This window comes from Marmota flaviventris, chromosome 1 (genome assembly GCF_047511675.1).
Source record: "Marmota flaviventris isolate mMarFla1 chromosome 1, mMarFla1.hap1, whole genome shotgun sequence".
NCBI classification, from domain to species: domain Eukaryota; kingdom Metazoa; phylum Chordata; class Mammalia; order Rodentia; family Sciuridae; genus Marmota; species Marmota flaviventris.
The window spans coordinates 196,184,758-196,208,282 of record NC_092498.1 but is presented as its reverse complement, the minus strand read 5'-3'; the positions used below and the strand labels follow the sequence as shown (position 1 = coordinate 196,208,282).

At 45.0% G+C, this 23,525-nt stretch overlaps 1 protein-coding gene across 1 annotated transcript in view; it reads right to left on the bottom strand.

Moving 5' to 3' along the window:
• Itga9 (integrin subunit alpha 9) overlaps nucleotides 1-23,525 on the bottom strand; it is a 319,107-nt gene that overhangs the window by 33,426 nt on the left and 262,156 nt on the right. Inside the window, exons 24-26 of the mRNA XM_027932436.2 lie at nucleotides 7,283-7,408; nucleotides 4,752-4,871; nucleotides 214-315 (exon numbers count right to left, since the gene is read on the bottom strand). Coding sequence (XP_027788237.2) covers nucleotides 214-315; nucleotides 4,752-4,871; nucleotides 7,283-7,408 — 348 coding nt within the window. The remainder of the gene's footprint in view (nucleotides 1-213; nucleotides 316-4,751; nucleotides 4,872-7,282; nucleotides 7,409-23,525) is intronic.

The following is a 23,525-nucleotide window of genomic DNA, read 5'->3' as shown; positions in this document are numbered from 1 at the left end:
GGTGTCCTAAAGAACATGCTAGCACAATAAGAACAAGCCATAGCTCTCCACGGGAGCCTGGAGGCCAAGGCAGGCATGGTCCTGGGTCTACCACAAACCCGACACCTTGGCTCAGAGACTTTCTTCTCCTTCACGTTCCAGCTCCGGGTCTCCAATCACCCAGCTCCCCTGGCCCTCTGAGGAGGGCTCTCACTGGGGAGGTGGTACACTCACCGTCATCTCTTCTGGGTTCCCATTAGCCACTTCCACCACCCTTAGGGCGGGATCCACCTTCACCTTGGCTCGAGCCATGAACTGGATGACAGATGAACTGTCCTGTGGAGGAAACAACAGCTCACCGTAAGATTTTCCAATGACAATGACAAATGATTTTTCCTTGAGAGGGACTGGGCAGAACTGAAATTCCAAGATTCCTTGTAGACCAGACAAGGTTTTTTTTTTTTTTTTTTTTCCACTGAACTAAAAACTTCCCCATCCTGGGAATCCACATAAATGTATACTTCCAAAGTTTCTCTTGAGAATTTTTTTTTTTTTTTCCGGATGGTGGTAGATGCAGAAAAATGACAGTGTTTGCCAGTAATCAACACAGGCAAACTTGTGTGCTGTGGTTTCCAAGTGGTAAGACCCAGATATGTGGATGTTGATATTGATGGATTCACAAAGAGCTGAGGATAAATGAAGCTGTTTGTGTACAGCAAGCCCATGCCTGGCATTCCACTGAAGCCATCTGATTCCTATTTTATAGAATCTTCCTGCCCTGACCACAGCCCTCAAGCGCTTCTTTATAGGAGTTTCTTTTAACTCTTTGCTTGCCCTTAAATGAAGCTGTTTTGGGGACAAAGCCATTAGACATTAAAAAGAGGGCATCTGATGGAGAGATTCAGAAGGGAGACACATCTAGCTTATAAATTAGGCCTACTAGAAAGGGAACCAGGGGCAGGGGCCACATCTGAGACTCGGGAATTACCTGCTAGCAGAAACAGAAGCCTTTCATGGGCTCAGATTCAAAGCCACCAATCCAGACAACCAGAAAATTTTGGCTCCAAAGCAGGGATAGAGAGGGAATTTGGAAAACATCAAGACGACGCAAAATCATGGCCGAGGAAAGGTCCAGGATCTTGGGGTTAGTGGTACAAATGGTGCTGCATTGACTGTGGAGCCGAGAGGCCCCTGGTTGCCATTGTGGAAATGAAAGGCACAGAACTAGGGTATCTGGCCTCCCCCACTGGGTGGTCTGTGCTCTGCCAGCAAGATGCTTATTGACATGTCCACCATATTTACTCAGCTTGCCTGTCACTCTGGAGGCTGCAATGGTTTGGGGATGTCCCCCCAGAATTCCTGTGTTGGAATTCCCAAAGTCACATATTAGAGATATTTGGAGGTAAGACTTTGGGAGATAATTAGGATTAGATAAGGTCATGAGGGTGGGGTCTCCATGATGACATTAGTGGCTTTATAAGAAGAGACCTGAGCTTGCCCACTTGCTCTCTCTTGCCATGTGATGCCCTTTGTGCCAGTTTATGATGCAGCAAGAAGGCCCTCACCAGATGACAAGCAGATGCCAACACCTTGCTCTTGGACTTCCCAGTCTCCAGAACTATAAATAGGCTTGTACTCTTCATAAGTTACCCCATCTCAGGTATTTTGTGTCAGCAACAGAAGATGGACTAGTCAGAGGCTCTCAGATGCCAGCTTTGACTCACTTCTGGCTAAACCTACAGAGAAACAGGAAAGTGGAGGACTCTTCCTCTAGCCTAGTTCCAAAGGGGCTCTTTTCTCATCTCTGCCCAAGAAACCACAAAGGATTTTAGTTTGTGTACTTTAAATATTGTTATTTTTAAAACAACCACGAAACATATTTCTAATTTTTTACAGACATGTTTTAATTGTGCATAGCAATGGGGTCCAGTGTGATATTTCTATACATGCATATAGTGTAAACTGATCAAATACAACCATTGTACAACCTCTCCTGAAATTAAAAAAAAATCATGTAGGCGCATGCACACACACATACATATGGATATATAAAATACTGGAGATGGAATTCAGGATCATCTGACCTCTGAGCTACAGCTATAGCTTTTTAATTTTATTTTGAGGCAAGGCCTTGCTAAGTTGTGCAGGTGGGCCTTGAGTTTGTAATCCTTCTCCTAAGAGACTGGGATTACAGGTATGCACCAAAACATAAGCATTATGCTTCTGGGAAGCTAGTTGTTCAGAGGATTTGCTCCAGTGAACTACTTTAAGTGGCAAATAATTTTACATGCAAGTAATCTTTTAGCAATTTACTAGTTTTATAAATATGTGGTTTTATGTATCAGGGCAGACTGTATTTACAACCATGGATCATCATTATCAGTTCAGGTATTAATTATGATGATGTTTGGCCAAGTCAAAGGCCAAGCCAATGGGAGCCTGGCAGAGAACAGGTCCCTGGTGGTTACAGAGTCAGTGAAGGAAGCCTCAAAGACTAAAAGAAAATTTTCAAAGAAATCTGAATCCCCTGAAGCTTTAAAAAATCAGACCCTACATTTCAAATAAAAACTTAAGGTCAAAACAATAAAACCTCAAATTCCCTTGTCTAGGGCCAGACCTTAAGGTCAAAAGGAAAATAAACACAACTCTAGGCCCAGGCAAAACCACAAGGCTGGAGCTGTTCTCTGTCCTTAGGGAGGCTGTGATGGTCCCTGAAACATCTGGCTCAGCTCCCTGTAGGAGCTGGCGTCAGGGGGACCCACACTTTGCATTTCAAGCTCCCTGAGCAGCCAGGGCCCCATCTGCCTTCCAGGTCAGGTGCATTCTAGGCTCTCCTCTGCACCTGGAATTTCTGCTGAAAGGGCACGTAGAGAATAAACCTCCATGGGTCCACGTTCTCAGCTCTCTTGTCTGGGGCTCCACTGGCCTGAATGACATGGGGACAGCAGTCGGTGAGACATGTTCCTTGGCAAAGGATCATCAGAGGTCACTAGGAGAGAGCTGCAGAAGACCCAGCCTGCAGAGCTGCACACATGACTGAAGGGCAAGTGACAGCCATATGGTATAAGGGTGTGGAAGCATCATGGTGGTTTCTTGCCATCAGTGCTATCGATAGAACTCGGTGGACAGTGGCAAGAGTGAATGGGAAATTCAACTGTCAGCAATGTCATCCGTCCAGAAGACAGACAAAATAGGTAAGTCTACAGAATCACAGGCCCTCCAACCTCAGTTGGGGACCCATGCCAGGAAGGGACACCTGTGACATGGGGCTTCCAGATGATGTTGTGGAAGCCGAGGACGCTAGTGGAGTTCTAGTTCACGCCTGGTCTGTCTCTAACGCTGTCCTTTATAAAGGTTTCACCATGGAAGCACTGTGTGCGAGCCCAACTTCCCCCAAACCAGTTTTCATCCAGAGCAAGCCAGAACCTTACCCAGCTCTCCCTGGGCTTGTGGAGCCTGCAACAACTAAATGTAGGGAGAAAACATTCCCCCTTGCCTGTCTTTGCAGGTCAGCATGTTATTGCTGTGTTTAATTTAAAAATGACCACAGAAGGACTACTGTAAGGATATTCATTTACCCGCTGATTGGCTTATCACACTAAACACATTTAGTCTGCCCAAAGGAAAATAAATAGAATCTTTGCGGCTAACATGCATATTTTGTTTTATCTTCATATGCAATTATTTTTAGAGCTTCTTGTTGGAAGGGATTTCTCATACTCGGCAGCACTTACCTTAAAACAAATCAGAGTAAATTTATATGATTCTTCAAGGGCCACCAATTCACTGATATAAAGATATAGATATAAGATATGTCCCCCCACTCTGCAAAAAAAATTAACTTCTCTGAAACAAGGACCACCAATTCACTGATATATATAGATATAGATAGATATATATCCCCCTGCCCTGCAAAAAAAAAAAAAAAAAAAAAGAGAGAAAGAAAAAACTGGATTTCTCTGAAACAAGTAGTCAGCAAACTACATCTCATGGGTCAAATTTGATCCTCTGCCTGTGTTTGTAAATAAAGTTTTATTAGAATACAGCCATGTCCATTCATTTGAGTATTGTCTGTGGCTGCTTTTGCAATGTGACAGCAGATTCGAGCAGTTGCGAGAGACTATATGGCCTGTAAAGCCTAAAATAGCTCCCACAGGCCCTTTACAGAAAAGGTTTGCCAACCCTTGATCAAAAACATGTTCGCCAGACCAGCAGTACTGGCATCACCTGGGACACTATAAGACTTGCAAAACCTCAGACTCTACCCACAAGGAATTAGAATTTTTTTTTTTCCAGGTAATTCTGATGTAAACTAAAGAATGGGGAACAAAATACCTGGGAGGCTTGTTAAAGTCACGATGCTGATTCAGTAAGTCTTAGGGGAGGTATTGGGGGTGGAACCCAGGGGTGCTCTACCACTGAGCCACATCCCTAGCCCTTTTTATTTTTTCTTTTGAGACAGGGTCTTGCTACCAAGGTGCCCAGGCTAGGCCTTGAACTTTCGATCCTCCTGACTCAGCCTCTGGAGCTGCTGGGATTATAGACATGCATCACAGCTCCCAGTTATGATTCTAACAAACTCCCCGATGAAGTTATTGTCCTTACAATACACTTTGAGTAGTGAACATCTGATATTTTCCTCTTGCACCATCTGGAGAATTACTGATGGCACATGCCAAAACAAGTTTTAAAAGGAGCAGCCAGAGTGTCATGAGGAAACAAATTCAAATGCTTTTCAATGAAGCCCATGAGTGCAGGTCCTTAGGACTCACCTTCTTTAATATTTCTGTGTTCAGCAGCATGTAAATGTCTAGAGTGCGACTTTCCTCTTTGGTGAGAGCGCTAAGGTTACAGTGCATTGTTAGGCAAGAAATTCCTGGCTTTTCACAATCCTGAGAAGAAAAAAAATCAGAGAACTGTCAAATGATATAAAAGCAAAGTCAAAGCCACAACCATTTATAGAGCAGCAAGCTCTAGGGCTTCTGTTGTGGTGACTAAGTCAATTCCAGGCAGAGCAAATCAAACAGAAGATTCAGGGCTGAGGGTGTAGCTCAGTGATAAATCGATTGCCTAGCATGTTCGGGGCCCCGGGTTCCATGCCCAGGACTACAAACAAACAAAAAATAATAATGATAAGGATGAAGATGATAATAACGATAATGAATCACAAGGCAATTACTCTTTGTCACCACCAGAGGGCATTCGAGGGATTTCCAGTCTGACACGCACCAGAGCAGGTTTCAAGAGTCAAGCAAGTGGGAAAAAAGCATGTCCCAAGTTCATCCTACCAAAAAGTTGGATTTCACAAAGAGAATAAATTTTTTTTAAAGAGAAAGAAATTTCTCCTTTACATATTCTGATAGTATCGATAGGTTGGAACACAGGCGTATTTCCTACATTATGTAATTTCTGCCTGTGCAGTAGCTGGTGTGTGTTTGTGGCAAATTTTTAGTTAGGGGAAATTAGAGGGATTCCAAAGTTATGTGATTCTTGCTCAAGAAAACACAGAAATTATGTAAAAAGAAATAAAGAAATAAAAACACATGAAAAGAAAGGTCAACTCCATTTTCTCTTTTGTATTGAAGGATCATCTGCCTTCATGATGCTTCAGTTGCAGGTGAAATTTATAGTTTGATACAGAGTTGTGTCTATCGAGAACACTTGGTGCTTTATCACTACATCTAAGGATTCTAAGGGCTTTTAAAAATAAAAGTACCAGGTGGTGGCACATGCTTGTAATTCCAGGGCTCAGGAGGTTCCGGAGGATCGTTAGTTCAAAGCCAGCCTCAGCAACAGCAAAGCGCTAAGCAATTCAATGAGACTCTGTCTCTGAATAAAATACAAAATACAAAATAGAGCTAGGGATGTGGCTCAGTGGCTGAATGCCCCCGAGTTCAATCCCTGGTATCAAAAAAAAAAAAAAAAAAGAAAAAGAAAAAGAAAATGAAAAAGGAAAAATAAAAGTACCATCCTCACTTTGTATGTGAAACAATCCAAACCTTTCAAGTGACCAATAGTTGCACTTCTCCACTGTGGAAGAGAGTGAGGAAGGAAATGATAAACGTGAGATGTGCCAGGATGAAATGAAGAGCTAAAGAAACATAACCAGGATTGGGGCTGTGTGCAGCACGTGCCTAACACATGTGAGGCCCTGGGTTCAATCCCTAGCAAAAGACTAAAGATATAGGGAGAGAAGGAACTGAGAAAGCATTTCGATTCCATCTCTACCACCTTCACTCTTTAAAAATGCAGTAAATAGAACAAATCTCAAGTGTATATCTTGATACATTTTTACATATTTTCATACCTAGAGAATCACCACCCTGAACACAATGTAGAACATTTCTGTCAGCTAAGGGGTGCCTTCACACCCCTTCCCATTGGTACTCCTCCAGAGGAGCTCACTGCCCTGACAGGCAGGCCTGCATGCCGGCCTTCCGTGCTTCCTTTATGGTACGGGGGACTGAACCCAGGGATGCTTTACCTACCACTGAGCTACATCCTCAGCCCTTTTTGAGATCGGGTTCCACTCAAGTTGCTCAGGCTGGCCTGTGATCGATCCTCCTGCCATAGCCTTTCAAGTAGCTGGGATTACAGGCATGCACCACTGCACCCAGCTTAATTTTTTTTCTATTCCTGAACTTTGTGTATGTGAAATGGTCTAATATATTGGTCCTTTTGTCTTTGGCTTTTTTCATTCAGTAGCATGTCTGTGAGATTTACTTATGCTGTTGTGTGCTGCAGTAGTTTCATGTATTTCATTGGTGTGTGATATTCCAGGGCATGGATATACCACAACTGTTTACTCATTCTCCTATTGATACTTAACTGAATTGTTCTCTGCTTCGGTTATTATAAAATTGCTATTAGCAGTCTTGTCCTAATTGTTCAGAAGATGCATGTACTTATTTCCCTTGGGGATAGACCCAGGAATGGCAATATATAGCTGGGTCACAGAATGTGTGTGTGTGTGTGTGTGTGTGTGTGTGTGTGTGTGTGTGTGTGTGTGGTTTTCCTAAGTGGTTGCACAAGAACAATTACTCTTGTTTAGATTCAGACTAGTTGGAGAAACATTTTACTTTGTGCTTGGAGGTTGAAAAGGTTCTCCCTTTGCCAGGCAATGGAATTTGGAATATAAATTCAACATTAAGATTGAAACCTCAGGCTTGTGATTTTATAAGTCGATTGATGAGAAGCAGACTCGGGAAATAACAAATTCCAAAGAGAAAACTGGCCTCTCATCTCAGTCTTGCCTTCTGAAGAGGACCACCCATGTTACCCTAGCCATTGGGCAAATCCTTACCAAGACTTTTCTTCCAGACTTTGTGAAAAAAGCAAATATTGTGTGGAAGATATTTTCTTGTTCTTGAGGGATGATGCAGGGGGTTGGGTTTTTCTGGAAAGAGCAGTTTCCTTTCTCTCGACCAACCTGAAAATGGAAAGAGGTTTGTCAGTATGGCTGATCCCAACCATAGGCCATGTTCCTGGAGTCCCGTGTCATGAAGAAAGTACCAATTGAGTTGTTTTTTTTTTCCTCCTTGTTCATTCTCTAGTGGACAGGAATGGCTAAAAAGCCTTTTATTTTAAAGATGAGGGTCTTTTGTTGTATTGCCCAGATTGGCCTGGAACTCCTGGGTTCGAGTGATCCTCTGACTCAGCCTCCTGCATAGCTGGAAGGTAGCTCACCCTGGGAATGCAGGTGCACACCACTCCACCTGGCTCTGGCTGAAAAGGCTTTAGGGCAGAAGCTAAAGCATCAATAGGGCCAAATAATAGAAAATGTGGATCTTACGTCCCTAAATCATTGAGATGAGATGGCACACAACATGTGAATGAGATGTGACTAGGAAACAGTAAGACTTGGAACACAATAAACTTCTTATGCTTCATGATTTCCAAAGTACATTTACAAGCATCCTTGCAACAATTCTGTTAGGCACTGATATTAGAGTAGATGAGGAAAAAGAAACTTAAGTCACTTGCCAACACACATACAGTCAAGAGCCCAGGTCTAGAACTCAGGTCCTCTGAGACCTTAAGATCCATAAGAGGACCTTTGCCAGAAGATAGTCCTCTGCTAGAAGTCTTCCTAGAGCCCTCAGGGTGCTAGGAGGAGCCCTTCTGGGGAGGGAGAAAGTGTACTAACGCTGCTCTGTGCCCTATCTCTGCTCCAACTAGAGTATCAGCCACATATGATGCCACTTAAAATCAGAGTTCTGATTAAAAAAAAAAAAGCTGGACAGACATTGCACTGAGCCAGACAGGGACTTCAACATTCGGTGAGCTCTTGGTGAGTCATCTGATTTTATTTCTGACAGCCATGGCAATGGTGCTGAGCAACAGCATTATGAAAAAACAAAACACACCCAAACAGTGGTGTGCAGCCTTTCAGGTGGAGTTCTAGAAGAACAGTGCCTTTTGACATCCACCTGGAGGAACCGTTGAATGAGGTCTTCTTTATCCATCACCATATACCCTGGTGATAGCTAAGACTGAACAGGATGTAAGGCCAGACCAGAATGTTAGTAATTAGTAATCCATAATTTAGGACTGTGTTTACAATCCCCTTGCTAACTAGAATCATCTGTTTAAACTTTCCTATCTTTGATGCCTGTGAATAAAATATAGTGTGTTTGAACTTTCTCAAGAATGTTTCAACTTCCCATTTGTGCTAGGGTGCAGGGTTTAAAGTTTTTACATAAAGAAACTTCCAACGTAAGAATGATAATCTTTTAATAATGCACTATAAAACGAGACCACCAAAATTCGCTTAATTAATCTCTGCTTTATCTCTGAACACATTCCAAAATTTACTATACATGTCTGAAAATAAACAAAATGAAGTTTTATTTCCTCAAGATTAACTATGAGAAAAATGAACGTTGCCTTTGAAAAATGTCTCGTCGTTTGGGACCCTCTTTGTCCTTTAAAAGTGCTCACAACTTGGGATTCTTTCAATTATTTTATTTGAAATGCAAAATTTGGGGTATATATATCAGCCAGGAATCTCAGGACTCAATCTTAACACTAGTTTGGGATGATTTTAGAAGTTACTAGAGGAAATAATGAAAAGGAGGCACTGAAGTTTAATGCATTTTTGATGATTATTTCATGGATCCAATTGTTTAAAGTTATGATAAATATTTTAAAGTTCATTTTAGAAAGCAATACACATGTTGTTACTGGGGTAAACATCATGAATATTTGCTTATAAGACAAATGAGAAAAACCACCACTGTGGGGTAAATGAATATTTGTGTGTTGCAATGAAATTTCAGACGTGAACTCAAAAAATTCTGCATTTCAAATAAGATCAAAGATGATATATTCTGGAAAACTTGTCTTAAAAAAGTGGCCTAGCAACAGTGCTCTCAAAGGATGTACATTTGAATAAAAGTATTTGTGAGATGTGAGAAAATGGCCAGATTATTAAAAACGAATGCTACTCTTCTATGATTTTGAGTGCACAACTACATAATTAAATATTATAAGTAGTTGACTATTCCTTTTTCGAACACTTTCAACTGAAATAAAATTTAGATTCCCTCTAATGCACAGATTGTAAGTGCAGTTTGATGAACTTTGACAAATGAGATCACCCATTAACCCCCCCCACACACACACACCCACCCATGTAAGTACGGAACATGTCCACGACTCCAGAAAGTTCCCACTGGCCCCTTTCCAGACTCTTATCCAAAAGGCAACCACGCTTCTGATTGTTATTAAGTTAAGGGAAAAAAAGGTAATGTTCCCTTTTCGAGGAAGGGAGAGCGTTGTGATACTTGGGGGTGACACTCTGTTCAGGCACATGCAGTACCTGCTGGATGGAAAGCATTTGTCACAGGGCACTTAAAAGTTGGGAAGTGCATGCTCTGGCTCTTAAGCCCCATCCTCTTCCACTCTGAAGCATATGGGGCTCCACTTTCCCTGTTTGACCTCTGGAAGATGGTCTTCCGCAACCCTGTGAAGATCACAAGGCCTGGCCACCCAATCCATTTGGTCTGGGGCGAGTCAGACAGAACTTTACAGGATGTGTGCGTCCTTAATTGAAATCAGAGGTGGGGCAGAGTTCCACCTTGCTCTACAAACTGGTGCTTTGGGTTTCTAGGCAGAGAGAGGAAGCAGAGCCCCAGCCTGGCCAGCTTCACTCATGTGCTTTGGGTGTGCAGAGCTGGCTCTGCCATCTGTCCAGATAGCCAGCAGAGAAGGACAGAGAGCTGGGAGTGGCAGGGGTGGGGGTGGACTAAACCCAGCATCAACCTGAAGAGACAGAGACAGGCTCCAAGTTTACTTTTCCTCTTCCACGGGGAGTTTCGATGGGGGAGGAGTGGCTGTCAAGAGGGAAGTGACCATAAGGTGATGTGATTCCACATGACAATCTGCCCCTGGTGGAATGGAGCCTTGGCCAGTTGTGCTCCCGACTGTGGTTACACAGGAATCATTTTAATCGGGGAAACCCCCCCCCCCACTTCTGGCAGGTTCAGGGTGGTCCCGTTTCACAGGAAGACTGAAGGCTGTTGGGTATTGTATGGGTGTTATTCAGACTGAAACTCAGTCCTTGACCAGGGTCATCGATGGGAGGCACTCTTCTGTGTGCCGGACAGATCACGTGACAGCCAAGATGCTGACAGCTAGCACCTGTCCAGCCCTTCCTTTCTGCGTCCTGGCTCTGGATTGCTTTCTACACATGCACATTCAGTCCTCAAAACCACCCCGAAGCAGGGGCCTTCATCATGCTGGCTTCCCGTTGTGGAAACTGGGAGGAAGGAGAGGCCAGGTGAGCAGCAGAGGTCTTGCAGCCAGCAGGCTGCAGAGTCCCGCTGGGACACACACCATCCAGCTCTGGACCTGCCTATAACCACCCTCCTGCACTGCCTCTTAGGTCAGAGGCTGAGAACAGGGCTGCTGATGGGGTCAGGGAAGAGCGATGGGGGAAGGAAACCATCTCTTCCCGTTCTTACCCAGGTCAAAGGAACTATCAGCTGAGAAACCAGGAAACACTAGAGTCCTCCATTCTGGCACATTTCTCCCACTGTGTCCCCCCTCCCCTACCCCCCCCACAAAAAAAAAAAAAAAAAGAGAAAAAAAAGACTTCTACCCAGACCATGGGAGGTAACAGCGCCTGCAGGCTGGGAGGCCAGGCTGCTCTATCGCTGGAAGTCGAACAGAGCACCCTGGAATGTTGTTTCTGGAAGGCCGCTCGGAGATCATGCAGTCCCATGGCCTCAGCTGACAGATAAGGAACCAGAGGCCCGAGTCCAGTGACTTGTCCAAGGTCACGTGGTTGGCTGTGAGCCTCATCCGGCACCCAGTGGTGGAATTCTTTGGTGAACACTCAAGGGTCCCAGGTTGCAGCCTAGCTGTGCCGACTCAGGTTAGGGCCTCACATTCCTTGTCTATAATATTAGGACGGTGGCCTACATGGTTGTCCTCAGATGCTAACTGCACACTTTGATGACCATCTGTGCGTTTCATTTTCCTTAGAGCATGGGGTCACTTCATCTCACATCCCATACATAAAAACAAATGCTGACTACTCTCCCTACAACCTGGTTTTAAGCAAACTTGGCTCAAAGTCAAATGAAAGTAATGCTTTCTTCCCATATTGCAAATAATCCAAGTGCCACCCGGCTAGAGTCCACAGCTTCATTTCCTTGGTGGGCCGAGAACATGGTGGCATTGCCCCCACGGTCATCTCGGCTGGCTGACTTCTCAAGTATTTTCCAGATTGTTTGAAAGTCCAAATGCTTCCCATGGTATGGCTGCTTATCTTGCAGGACCCCTGGGAGCTGGAAGAGGCCTGTGGCTATTGGAATTTGAACAAAAGAACCTAACTGAGCATACAAATGAGGACAAGAGGACACAGGACCCAGGGACAAGGCCGAATTCTGCCAAGGCAGTTATTAAGGGTTTTCTGTTGGTTATCTGTCCTCCCCTCACCCCAACCCCAAAGAAAACATTGTGCAAGCTGAAACCAAGAGATGGTGGTGATTTGGGAAATTGTCAGGAGCCCTGGTTATGGGAGCCCAAGGAGAATTATGGACATCATGTGGTGGCAGAGTCTGGGTCAGCCTTGGTCAGGGGAATCTTTGTGGCCAGAAGCTGCCAAAGTGTCAGGCCTATTTGCTCCAGGCCTGACAGGATGAAGTGCTCTGTTTGCTCCATGTGGTCTTACAAAATCCGGCTTCCCAAAATACCAACTTCGAAGCATGAACTGGGCTTGGGATGATGCCACAAAGTCTCTCTTTTGCCTTTTTTTTTGGTGGGGGCAGGGAATTGTACTCAGGGGCACTTGACCACTGAGCCACATCCCCAGCCCTATTTATTTCATTTAGAGACAGGGTCTCACTGAGTTGCTTAGCACCTCATCATTGCTGAGGCTGGCTTCGAACTTGCAATCCTCCTGCCTCAGCCTCCTGAGCCTCTGGGATTACAGGCCTGTGCCACCACGCCCAGCTCCCTTTTGCTTTTAATGTCACCATCACCTGCGCCCAGGTGGGAAAGGGAAGCCTAGAGCTTGTATGGAGGCCTCTTCAGGCTCTGGTGGCTACAGAAAGCGACTGGGAAAACAGGGGCATTGCCCCTAGGCTCAGGAGGTGGAGCTTCCTTTGCTGACCTAGAGCACAACAGCAGACACAGGTCTCCCCACCTAGTTCTCAGAACAGAGTGGCTCTAACACAGTCCCTGTCCCTGGGCCCAAAGACTAGAGGGACAGAGAGGTTCTCTGGCCATTTTTCTAAGTTTTATGCTCCAAACACATCATCCAGAAAACCCATTTGTGGCCTACAATGCCTCTCTAGGCTGAGGTCACATGTGAAAGGGGAGGGAGCTAGTAGCACGGGGCGCCATTGCAATAGTCAGAGCATACCCCAAATCTGAACACCACCATGTGCAGAAGGCGCTATCATCAGTACCGTGACCTTATGACTCACCATCTGAACTGGGACTTAAAAAACAAATTTTTTAATTGATACATGAAAATTATACTTATGGAGGATGGTGTGAGTTTTCAATATACATATACAACGTCTAAGGATGGGATCAAAGTAATTGGCATATCAATCACCTTGGACATTTATTCCTTTTTTGTGTTGGAAGCATTTAAAATCCTCTCTACCAACTACTTTGGAATATTCAATTAATTGTTGTCAATCAGTTATCCTGCTGTGCTACGGAACATTATAGGTCACAGGTACAACTGCATCCCATGTACCTGTTAACCACCTTCTCTCCACTCCCCTTCCCAGGCCCTTGGAACCACTATCTCTAATTCTGAGTTCAACATTTTTAGCTTCCACATAAAATAAGATCAGGCAGTTTTTGTCTTTCTGTGCCTGGCTCATTTCACTCAACATAATGTCCCCCAGGCCCATCCATCTTGCGCAAATGACAGGATTTCATTCTTTTTTATGGCTAACATTCTACTGTCAAGCGGCACAACTGTTTTAGGAGTGAAATTAGGGAATCAGCCCCAGAACAGCAAGACATTTATCAGACATATATACCAAAGAAAATGGTGACATCTAGTCTTTTTAACTTTCATCCCCATTTTACAGATGAGAAAACTGAGGCCCAGAGAAGTTAAATAAACTGCCATGTACCCATGAGCTCTGCATGTGTGAGAAGCACATCTCCAAAGTCCTCACTAGGAAACTCCCTCTCCCACTCTTGTCTTCTTGGTACCTAGGCCGCACTGCAGCTCCACACACCGCAGCTCCATACACTGTGGGGGGCCAGACACAACCCCACCACCACTGCATTCCTAGCCTTGGGAGCAGGGCTCCTATTGGGATTGTAAATATTTTCCAAGTGTTTCTTCCCCACCAGGAAATCAGGCCCGACAGTGATTTGCCTTCTTCAGAGGAAGTGGTACTTCAGGCTGATCAAAGGATAAAGAGAATGTCTAGGGTTAAAGAGGAGGGAAAGGGAATCCCAGGGAAAAGTGACAGCATCAGCCAGAGAGCCTGGTGCACCCCAGAGACTTGATCTGCAGAACCTGGTTCACGTGGGACGAGCAGTGGATGAACGCTGGGTAGCAGTGGCCAGAAGGGAGGCAGGAGGGGTGGGCTTGAACAGTGGAGGGCTGCTATGACTTGAAACTGTTCCCCAAATTAGAATCTAGTCCTTAGAATTTAAGAACTAAATGGGAGTTCATAACCCACTTGAATCTAATGTATGAAATATGATATGTCAAGAGCTTTGTAATGTTTTGAACCAATTAAAAAAAAACTAGAGACGTAATCCTTAAATTCATATGCTAACAGTATTAGGAGGTGGGGCATTTGGGAAGTGCTTGGGTCATGAGGGCTCTGCCTTCATAAATGGATTAATCCATTCACAGACTGATGGATTAATCCACTATCATGGAAGTGGCTTTGCTATACGAGTGAGCTCTCCGGCTAGCTTACTCTGTCTCGGCCATCTTATGAGGTAGGGAAGAGCCCTACTAGAGGTGGGCGCCGTGCTCTTGGGCTTCCCAGACTCCAGAACCACGAGCTACATAGACCTCTACTCTTTATGAAAGAATACCAGTCGAACAACAGAAAATGTCCTGAGACAAGGGCCTTGTAAGCAAATCTTGGAAGTGGGGTGAGTGGAAGTGGTTACCCAGAAGGTGGTGGGAGCCAGGCTTGGAATCAAAGCAGGAGCCTGTATGATTTCAGCCACACAGATCAACACATCTCACAATTAAGGACCCAACTTTAACCTCAGGTGTGTGTTATTGTTAGTGTATTTTTAACAGGCGGAGGCACAGATGCCCCCTTTCTATCAGCAATGGCCTCATCTCTTCACCATAATCCAGCTGGCTGGGGCCTCAGGGAGAGGAAGGATCCTCCAAATGTCCCTGGATTGATGCCCCTTGAATGCTGTGCCCAGCCAATGGCAGGGAACTGGAAGACTGAATTAGCAGAGGAACAAACTCAAATGAGCCATGTTTGGAGTCGTCATCAATGCGGTTCTTGGGTAAGGTCTGATCTAAAAGCTGTGTTTGTTGAATTGACTTGGATTAAAGGGGACAGGGGTTCATTCTCGCCTAACATGTGTTTCGTGTTAACTCCCATTTCTCTGTTAACCATTGACTTTCTGTTCCGTTCCATCTCTGGGCCACGTTTCCATATCGTGTTACGTAATCACAGCTGATGGCAACTGGGTAAACCTGACCGGCCCTGACTTACAGCCTGCTTGTCTGAATTCACACGCCCTTTGAGGTTGGAACCCCCGAGAATGTTTTGAATGCCTACCCTGCTAATTCAATTACCTACTGCCTACGCTGGGAACCAAGGAATCAGAGGACTGCAAGGTCCCCATCCTGTCACCGGAGGCTCCACATTTTCCTCAGTGGCTGTGGTGATCTTAGTTTTAGGACTTCAAAGTTTGAAGTAAAAATAATATTCATAAAACGACCAATTGCTTCATTAGGCTGCCCTAAGATGTTTACTATTAGGAAGAACAAATAAGGGCCTACTTTCCATTCAGCAAAATTCGAAGTATATTCACAAGTTGTTTGATAGTCTTAAAGTCTTTCACATTATATCTTCTGTTCAATCACATTGCTTTGATTGACTCTTGCATGTTTCCTGGTATTGACTGAAGAACAATAAGATATATTTTAATGACAAAATCCTAAGACCAATATTTTCCTGCTTGCCATTTACTTCATGCCTTTGCAATAATGTGAATCCATAATAACCTAGGGAGGTGGACACTCAAAGCTTCCACTTATTTACTGTGATTTTTCCATAGAAAGGATGCTATTTAACATAAGACCAGAGACAGCAATAACAAACTTGGATAGCTCCTCATCGTGGATAGACCTTGCTTTATGTTACCAATGTATTCAAAGGTGGAGAACATAATGTTGGCGTGCCATCGGGCCACTGAAAGGTAACAGGGAGTTCTCATAGGTGTCCTTTGTCATATCCTTCTGAAGAGCGACGGATTCTTTTACTTTGTGAAAAGGGAGCCCTTACTTATCGGTTTGGCAAGTTCTGATTTTTTCCTGATATTTATCTCTCTGGGCAGCAAGAAGCTCCAATGGTTCATTTGGACAGACAGAAATCTGAAGAAGAAAACCAGTTCCGTGACCACAATAATGCCTGTAAGCTAATAGGTGGCTCCAGCTTTGTTTGAGCCCCTCTAGCTTTGACATTCATATTAAGAGCCAAAGGAATGAACAGATCTTAGAGTTCTGGTTCTGAACTCAAAAGGGAAAAATGAAGCCACGGAACCACCGTCCCCCAATAACAGCCCACTCCAAATCTGCATATTTGGAGACAGATCATGAAATTAAGAATGACCTAGTGACATTTATACCAGAATGGAAAAGAGGGTAACATTAAAAAGCCTGAAAAGTTCATAATTTTAACTCTAGATATCTTCTCTCCTTCTAATTAAAAACTGTCTTCTAAATAAAAGACTTGCTTTCCCTAATCCCTTCCCCACCCCTAAAGGCCACTACCACTGTGACAAGCTGCATCTGGTCTGGAAAGTTCAGGCTGTGACTGAGACCAAAACTGAAACCTACAATAAAAGGACAAATCTTCAAAAATCAATGTTCCAGAGGAAAGGGAAAGCATAATCCATTGTATAATTTTGACCTCCGTGTGAGTCAGCCATTATTTCATGAGCAACTTTGCCTCTTAGGATAAAAGTCGATGGATTTTTGTTTCCATGAGCTTTAGGGTTTGGCTAAATCAGTGCTCTCACCCCCCTGGCCCTGGGTGACAGGCCAGCATGCTGGAGGGTGGGGAGCATGCTGGAGGAATCGTGGTGTGCACCATACCAGGCTCCCTGCAAAACAGAATTCATCTACATTCAATCAGAGAAAGACAGGCCCCCAAGAGGCGGCCTGTTCACAGGCGCGGGGATGGCCTTTGCTGCAGTTAAAGTGATACAGATGGGAGGTAGTTTCAGAGCAGCAGTGACACCAAAGAATTTCCAGATGTGGTCAGATTCTCTTTAGTGAAAAAGCAAGACATAAATATGTTATCCGAGCACTTGACATGCATGCCACAAATGTTTTCCTTCCACAGATAATGAAACATTTTGGAAGTTGAATGGTCTGCTGATTTGGATAATAAATGAGTCAGTAACCCCCAGAAGGGACACAACACAGACCTCAGAATTACATCAGTTTAAATTCCAGTTCTAGCCCTCGGACCCCTCTATGCTAAAGAACAAAGCTCATCTCCTACTTACATTAAAGGGTTCACTGGGTTGGCTCTGCAGGTATTATTTGTATGGCTCCATTGTTACTCCTCTATCAAAAAGTAAATGATAATGGCTTTCTGGATGCCAGGCACCGCCATCTGCCTGACTTCTCGTGCTACTTTCCTAAGGGTATCTGACGCCACAGTCATGAAAGGTGAGACCTAGATGTTGTTCATTAAGTCTAAGATTTCAAGGGCTTCACGGGAGGCCTGAAATGTGCTGCAGGCCTTAAGTTTAGGTAATTAAAAAGAAGTAGGTGAAGTTGGCTCCTGACAGCTGGGGAGATAACTGCCTCTCAGCGTCTAATGATGTCGAGGCAGTTGCTCTGGCTCAAAAGAAACGTGGTGCGCACCTCCAAAAGCCGTTTTCCTTCTTGGCGCTTCTGAAGTGCACACAATTAGCCCTCAGCAGGTTAAATGAGAACCATGTGTTGGTCGGCAGTGTCCGATGAGCTCTGTTTATCCTCAGCCACATTTCCTGTAACCGACTTCGGTAACAATCCATCAGCCCTGCAATGGAAGGGCTCTGTGTCGTGCTGCTTTTAAGGAACGAAGGGAAGTCAACTGCATCATCACTAACTTTTAAGGCCTATTCACTTGAGAGACCAGAAAATACAGAGGCATCAGCATTCCAACCGGCCAACACACGGGCAGCAAGGCCTTACCACTTCCAGATGTTGTAGCAGCTGTGAGTGCAAGACACTCGGGCTCCTTGATAAGGCCAGGCGCCCCGGTCAGCAGGGAGACGACACTGCTGGCTAGATTTATTCTGTGTCCACACGGTGAAAGGGCAACCTCTGACCTACACCGCCCATGGACAGCCTGAGCCCTGAGCCTGAAGCTTGTCCTCGTGACCAGTGGGGGTGTGTTGAACATGGTCTGTGCACAGAAGCAAACACTTCCTCCCTCTCCCGCTCACTTTGACAAGAGCCCAGGAATGTAACTCTTGCTCCAGAATTCAAGGAGCCATCCCCACCCTCTGTAAAGTGTTTGGCTTTTGTTATAAAATAAAAAATAAAATAAACCTAATCCTGACCCATTTCAGGAACTTGACTGTTCAGATCACATTCAGACATGTGCAAAATGCAGAAGGAAAAAAAAAAAAAGTTTGGGGGCCATTTCCGAGATGGGCAGATGTGTATGTGGGCCAGTGGTTGTGGAGGGAATGTTTTCATAATCTCTCTGCCCAAAGTTTGTGGTGTGTACTTTTGCTCTTAGAAGTTCTCATTTAGGATAAGTGATTCAACTTCATTTCAAAGTTTCACCTTCTTACCTTTCTCACATTGAGATTAAGTCAACTTCTGCCGTGGGTTCATGGGATGGGTCCAAATGCCTCCACTTGGAGGATTTCGATTCAAGGCAGATTTTTCAAGTTCTTGGGACACATGAGGTGCTCTGCTGGCTACATTGCAGGGCACCTAAGGACTCACCCCATATGCTAATATGTCTGGCGTTGGGTCTAACAGTGAGGGGAGCCAGTTCTTTCATTTATCTGAGCACAAACTACAGTCCAGGCACCCAATGCTAGGGATGCACAGAGAACAAAGGTCATACCCTTTATACTCATGGTGTTTTTAATCTCATGGAAGAAGTCAGAGAATCCAAAATAGTAATAGTAGATAATGGTGAATGCTATGAAGAAAATAACCCACGAGGAAGTGGGACAGAGATGGAACAGAGAGCAATGAGGTTTGCAACTGTAGGGAAATGGTTGGAGAGGACTTGCTGAGAAGGGGAACTATGGGTTCAGACCTCCACTGTGAGGAGCCAATTATGCAAAGGCCAGAGGGAGGCGTGTTCTTGGCAGAGGCTGGACCACCCGGGAAGGCATAATGGAAGACAAGACACGTGAACGGGGTCTTGAGGCACCAGTGGGCTTTTCATAGCAAGAGGGAAGAAAGAAGCCATTAGCAAGGTCAAGGTGCCCAGGGAAGAGCATGGTGGGAGTTCAGCCAGTCTTCACTGTCCAGAGTGGCTGGAAGACATGGTTGGGGAGGTTACGGGGAAGGAGTTGTGTAGAAAATGGCCGGGGAAAGCAGAGTTTCAGTCTTACAGTTTTGGCCATTAAGATCTCCTTGATGGCCTGATTCGAGGATGCACACCTGTAATCCCAGCCGTTTGGGAGGCTGAGGAAGGAGGATCATGAGTTCAAAGCCAGCCTCAGCAAAAGTGAGGAGGTGCTAAGCAACTCCGTGAGACCCTGTCTTTAAATAAAATACAATATAGGGCTGGGGATGTGGCTCAGTGGTTGAGTGCCCCTGAGTTCAATCCCTGGTACCTTCTCCCCCCTTAAAAAAAATCTCCTTGATGGTCTTTCCACAGACCCTCAGTGATGACTCTGAGTGTGACACAGAGAAAGATTAAGGCTGGAAGTTGGCACAGATAAGTAATAACAGCTAAAAGGTCTTGAATGGTTTCAGTCAGCTTTTGCATTGCTGTGACAAAACACCTGACGGGAACAACTTAGAGAAGGGAATGTTTATCTGGGGCTCAGTTTCAGAGGTCTCAGTCCATAGACAGACAATTCCATTGCTCTGGGCTCAAGAACATGTGGGAAGGGCCCAGCGGAGGAGAGCTTCTCAGGACATGGCAGGGTCAGGAAGCTGAGAGAGGGAGGGGTGGGAAAGGAGCCATAGGGAAGATGCACCCTTCCAGGACATGACCCCAGTGACCACCTCTCCTCCAGCTATGCCCCACCCACCTACAGTTACTATACAGTCAGTCCATTCAAACTAGGTTGAACTGAGTGAGGTTACAGCTCTCACAATTCAATCATTTTACCTCTGAACATTCCTACATTAACCCAGGAGCTTTGGGGAGATACCTCATACCCAAACCATCACGAGTGGTAAATCAGGGCTTAATGCCTAAGGGGTATCAGTTTGTGATGAGAAGCGGGCAAAGAGACATGGTATTTGGGGCTCCGTTTTTGAAATTTATGGATTTGGCAAATATGGAGAAAGCAAAGAGGATTCACTCGGATGGGGAAAAGAGAATTAAAGGAATTGTAACACTTTTTTTTTGAAAGACAAGGGGGAAGAATGATTACATGTAATGTAGCTCAACAACTTCTCTGCAAATAGGGAACTAGGCAACTGTTTTCCATTTTACTAAGAAAAGGTCAGGGGGAGAAATTAGAGCATGAAGAATTGAGCATAGTCATAACAATGAGATTTGAGGGATTCTGGAACGGCTTAAGGAAGAGAACTTGCTGGAAACAGGTTCTGTTGTACTGGGGAGACATCTTGATTGTATTCTGTACAAAGGTGGAGGATTGGATCCTATAATCCCCCAAAGCTGCTCTGGGGCCGTATGTGCATCTGTTCCTACTGGAGAGGGGTTCCTGAGCCTTGAATCCTCACTGAAAGGAGCCTCTTACCCAGCGAGCTAGTCTGATACAGGGCAAGTCCTTGAATGTCTACAGGAAAAAAAAAAAATCTGAGGGTAAGTGGGGGTAGGGAGGAAGAAGCATGTGTTCATGACAGAGGACGGTAATAGAGACTGAAAAAGAAGTGTAAGTTGGAGGATTTTGTTTTGGGTTATTTGCTGGGTTGCTTTCAAGTCCCAGGCTCTGGCTTCTGTACAAGCCGAGTCTCAACTGTAGCAAGCCCTGCTGCAGGGGAGGCTTCTAGTTGCAATTATCCTTCAAGCATGGCTAAGTCGTAAAATCCAGGACTTTTCTCATGTGAAATGTGCTGGCTTAGAAAACCAGTGTCACTGTCAACTGCTATTGCCAGAGAAATAAATGACTCATATTAAGGTAGAAAACTCCCCCGGAGGGAATGCTAGCAAATAAGCACACACACAGACTTCTGGATGTCCAGTCTGGATGCCATGTGGGCATGGCCCGGAGGTTGGCATTTCCAAAGACAGAAATCAAATGGGGCTGAAATCAAGGGCAGATACTTGTCAGAAAACACAAACTTGGCAAGGCCTTCGAGCACAAAGAAGATCTCATTACAAGCTCCTGTAAGAGAGCCCTGGTCTCCTTACTCTGAATAAAGCTCACCACAAGACTTTAATCACTCTTTAAAATTACATCTCTCCCCACTTCCCATCCCCTGGCCTCCTTTATTTTCTCCATGGCATTTACCATCATGTAATGAACTACATTTTTTACTTATTATTTATCTTTCCCCACCAGAAGGTACACAAGGGCCGATAATTATTATTTTTGTCTATTTTGTTCTCTGTAGTAACCCAATGCTTGACATACACTGGGTGTAAAGCATTTGTTGAATGAATGGACATGTGGATTAAAAAATCCTACCATAGCCCCATGTGGCAAGAACTGTCATCACTATTTTGCAGACATGGAAATGGGAGGGTGGAGAGATTTAAGCATCCGGCTTTGGACAGGGCTTCTCAAATACTGATGTGCAAACGAACCACCCAGGATGTTGTTTAAATGCCCACTGGGATTCAGCAGGTCTGGGTGGAGCATCAGTTTCCACATTTCCACATTTCTGACACCTAGGTAATGCTAGGGGTGCAGGGCAGCTACAGGTCCAGAAAATGATGGCCCAAGCCCTTGAAGGTGGCTGGACAGCCCAGTGGTAAAGAGCAGAGACTGTTAGCCACCTTCCCACTGTGATCTCCAATCTTTTCCTTAAATCTAACTCCTTAAAACTGAACTGTGCAGCAGGCCACCCTCCAAATTCAAGTGGTCTTCCCTTCACTAGCCATAGAGCTGGTGACAGATGTGTTATCTTGGCCCTCTCTTAGACCCACGTTCAGGGGCTCTGCTTCATGTTTAAACTCTGCAGAACTGAAGCCAGGTGAAGTGGTTAAGTTTTTCAGGCCAGTTCTCGTTAAACTGTGAGAGAGAAGTTATATCCTCAGTTCCAACAGGTATCTTCTCTAAGGAGCAAGTGGCTACAACTTGCCTTACACAGGCCATCTTGCCAGAGAGTCACTGCCCTCCACAGTGGCCTGAGGGTCATTTGCTGACAATGTGCATGGCGTGCGTGCAGTTAAACAGCTTTAGGTGACAGGGCGTTTGGTTGTCCCTATTCCCAAGTCAGCAGAAATGAAGGCCCAGGCCCACAAGTGCGCTCACACCGTGCACCCAGCACGGGCAATAATTTACCACTATCACAGGACTGACCAAGGGTTAGTACTTCCTATCATCCTGCCGAGATCTCTGTCTGCTGTACACCCCAAGGAAAGCACAGGGTACAGTCACCTTTGCCTGTCTGTATAAGAGCTACGTGGAAACAATGGAGAACCATAGCTCCAAGTACAGAAGATACACTCACTGTAGCGGCTATGACATCTATCTGGAATGTTCTCTTCTTCGCCTGCTCTCTTGGTGACCTCCTACACATCATTTAGGCATTGACCTCAAAGATCCTGCTTCACGAAGCATTTCCTGCCCCCTCCCCAAGGTGGGCATTCTCCCCCTATGTGTCCCCTGGGCCTGGACGTGCCTTGTATGTGGTAATGCAATTGCATATTATATATCTGTCTACTACAAGTAAATTTCTGGAGCAGCTTTGTAACTTGAGCTTTTCTTAGGGCCTTGCACATAATAAGTGCTTGCTCAGCCAATATTTCAAGAATTATTTATTATTGGTAATGATGTTACTTTAGACAGACTAAAAAGATCTGTCACTCTTTTCTATGATTTTCATAGTCGTTACAACTTGATTTCCTGATGGACACTAAGTCCACAACGGCCTGTCCACATTTTCTCTTTGCTGTGGGAAATCATTGTGTCTCCACAGGGTTCCACACAACCCCTGTGGGTGGAAAGCAAAGGAAATCGATAGCCTTTCCTAAGACCACCATCATGGCTCTGTCTCCAAATAAAACCAGTAGAGTGGAGGGGCTCAGGGTCCTTCTATGAGAAAAGAAGATCACGAACAGAGGCTTAGAGTGTGGAGTGCTCTCACCTCATTAGAATACTCTTAAAAATGTCTCCTATACAAGCAAAGTTTTCACTCACAAACATCTTTGACTTCAAGGCATCCTCCAGACAAGCACAGAAGATGCTCTGGTGATAGAAAACTGCCAGATTCTGGGCTAAAGGTGGGGACTAGCCCAGGCCCCAGGGTCAGCAAGAACACTACTGTATGTGGATGATGACCAGGCAGCGTGGACACCAAGGGCACTACTAAAGGGAGAGGAACACTCTGCGGGTCCCCTGGGGTGTGGGGAAGGATGACAGACATCTGCTTCTAGGTTTCAGCAGGCTTAACACATCCAGCTGGTGCCTGGTGCTCAGTAACCTGACAAAGGCTGGGAATGACAGTTGCTAGGAGTGAGGGTGGGAGGGAATGTCACCAGGCCTCAGGGGCCACATGGAGAAGGAGCCCTGGTTTCTCTAAGAGG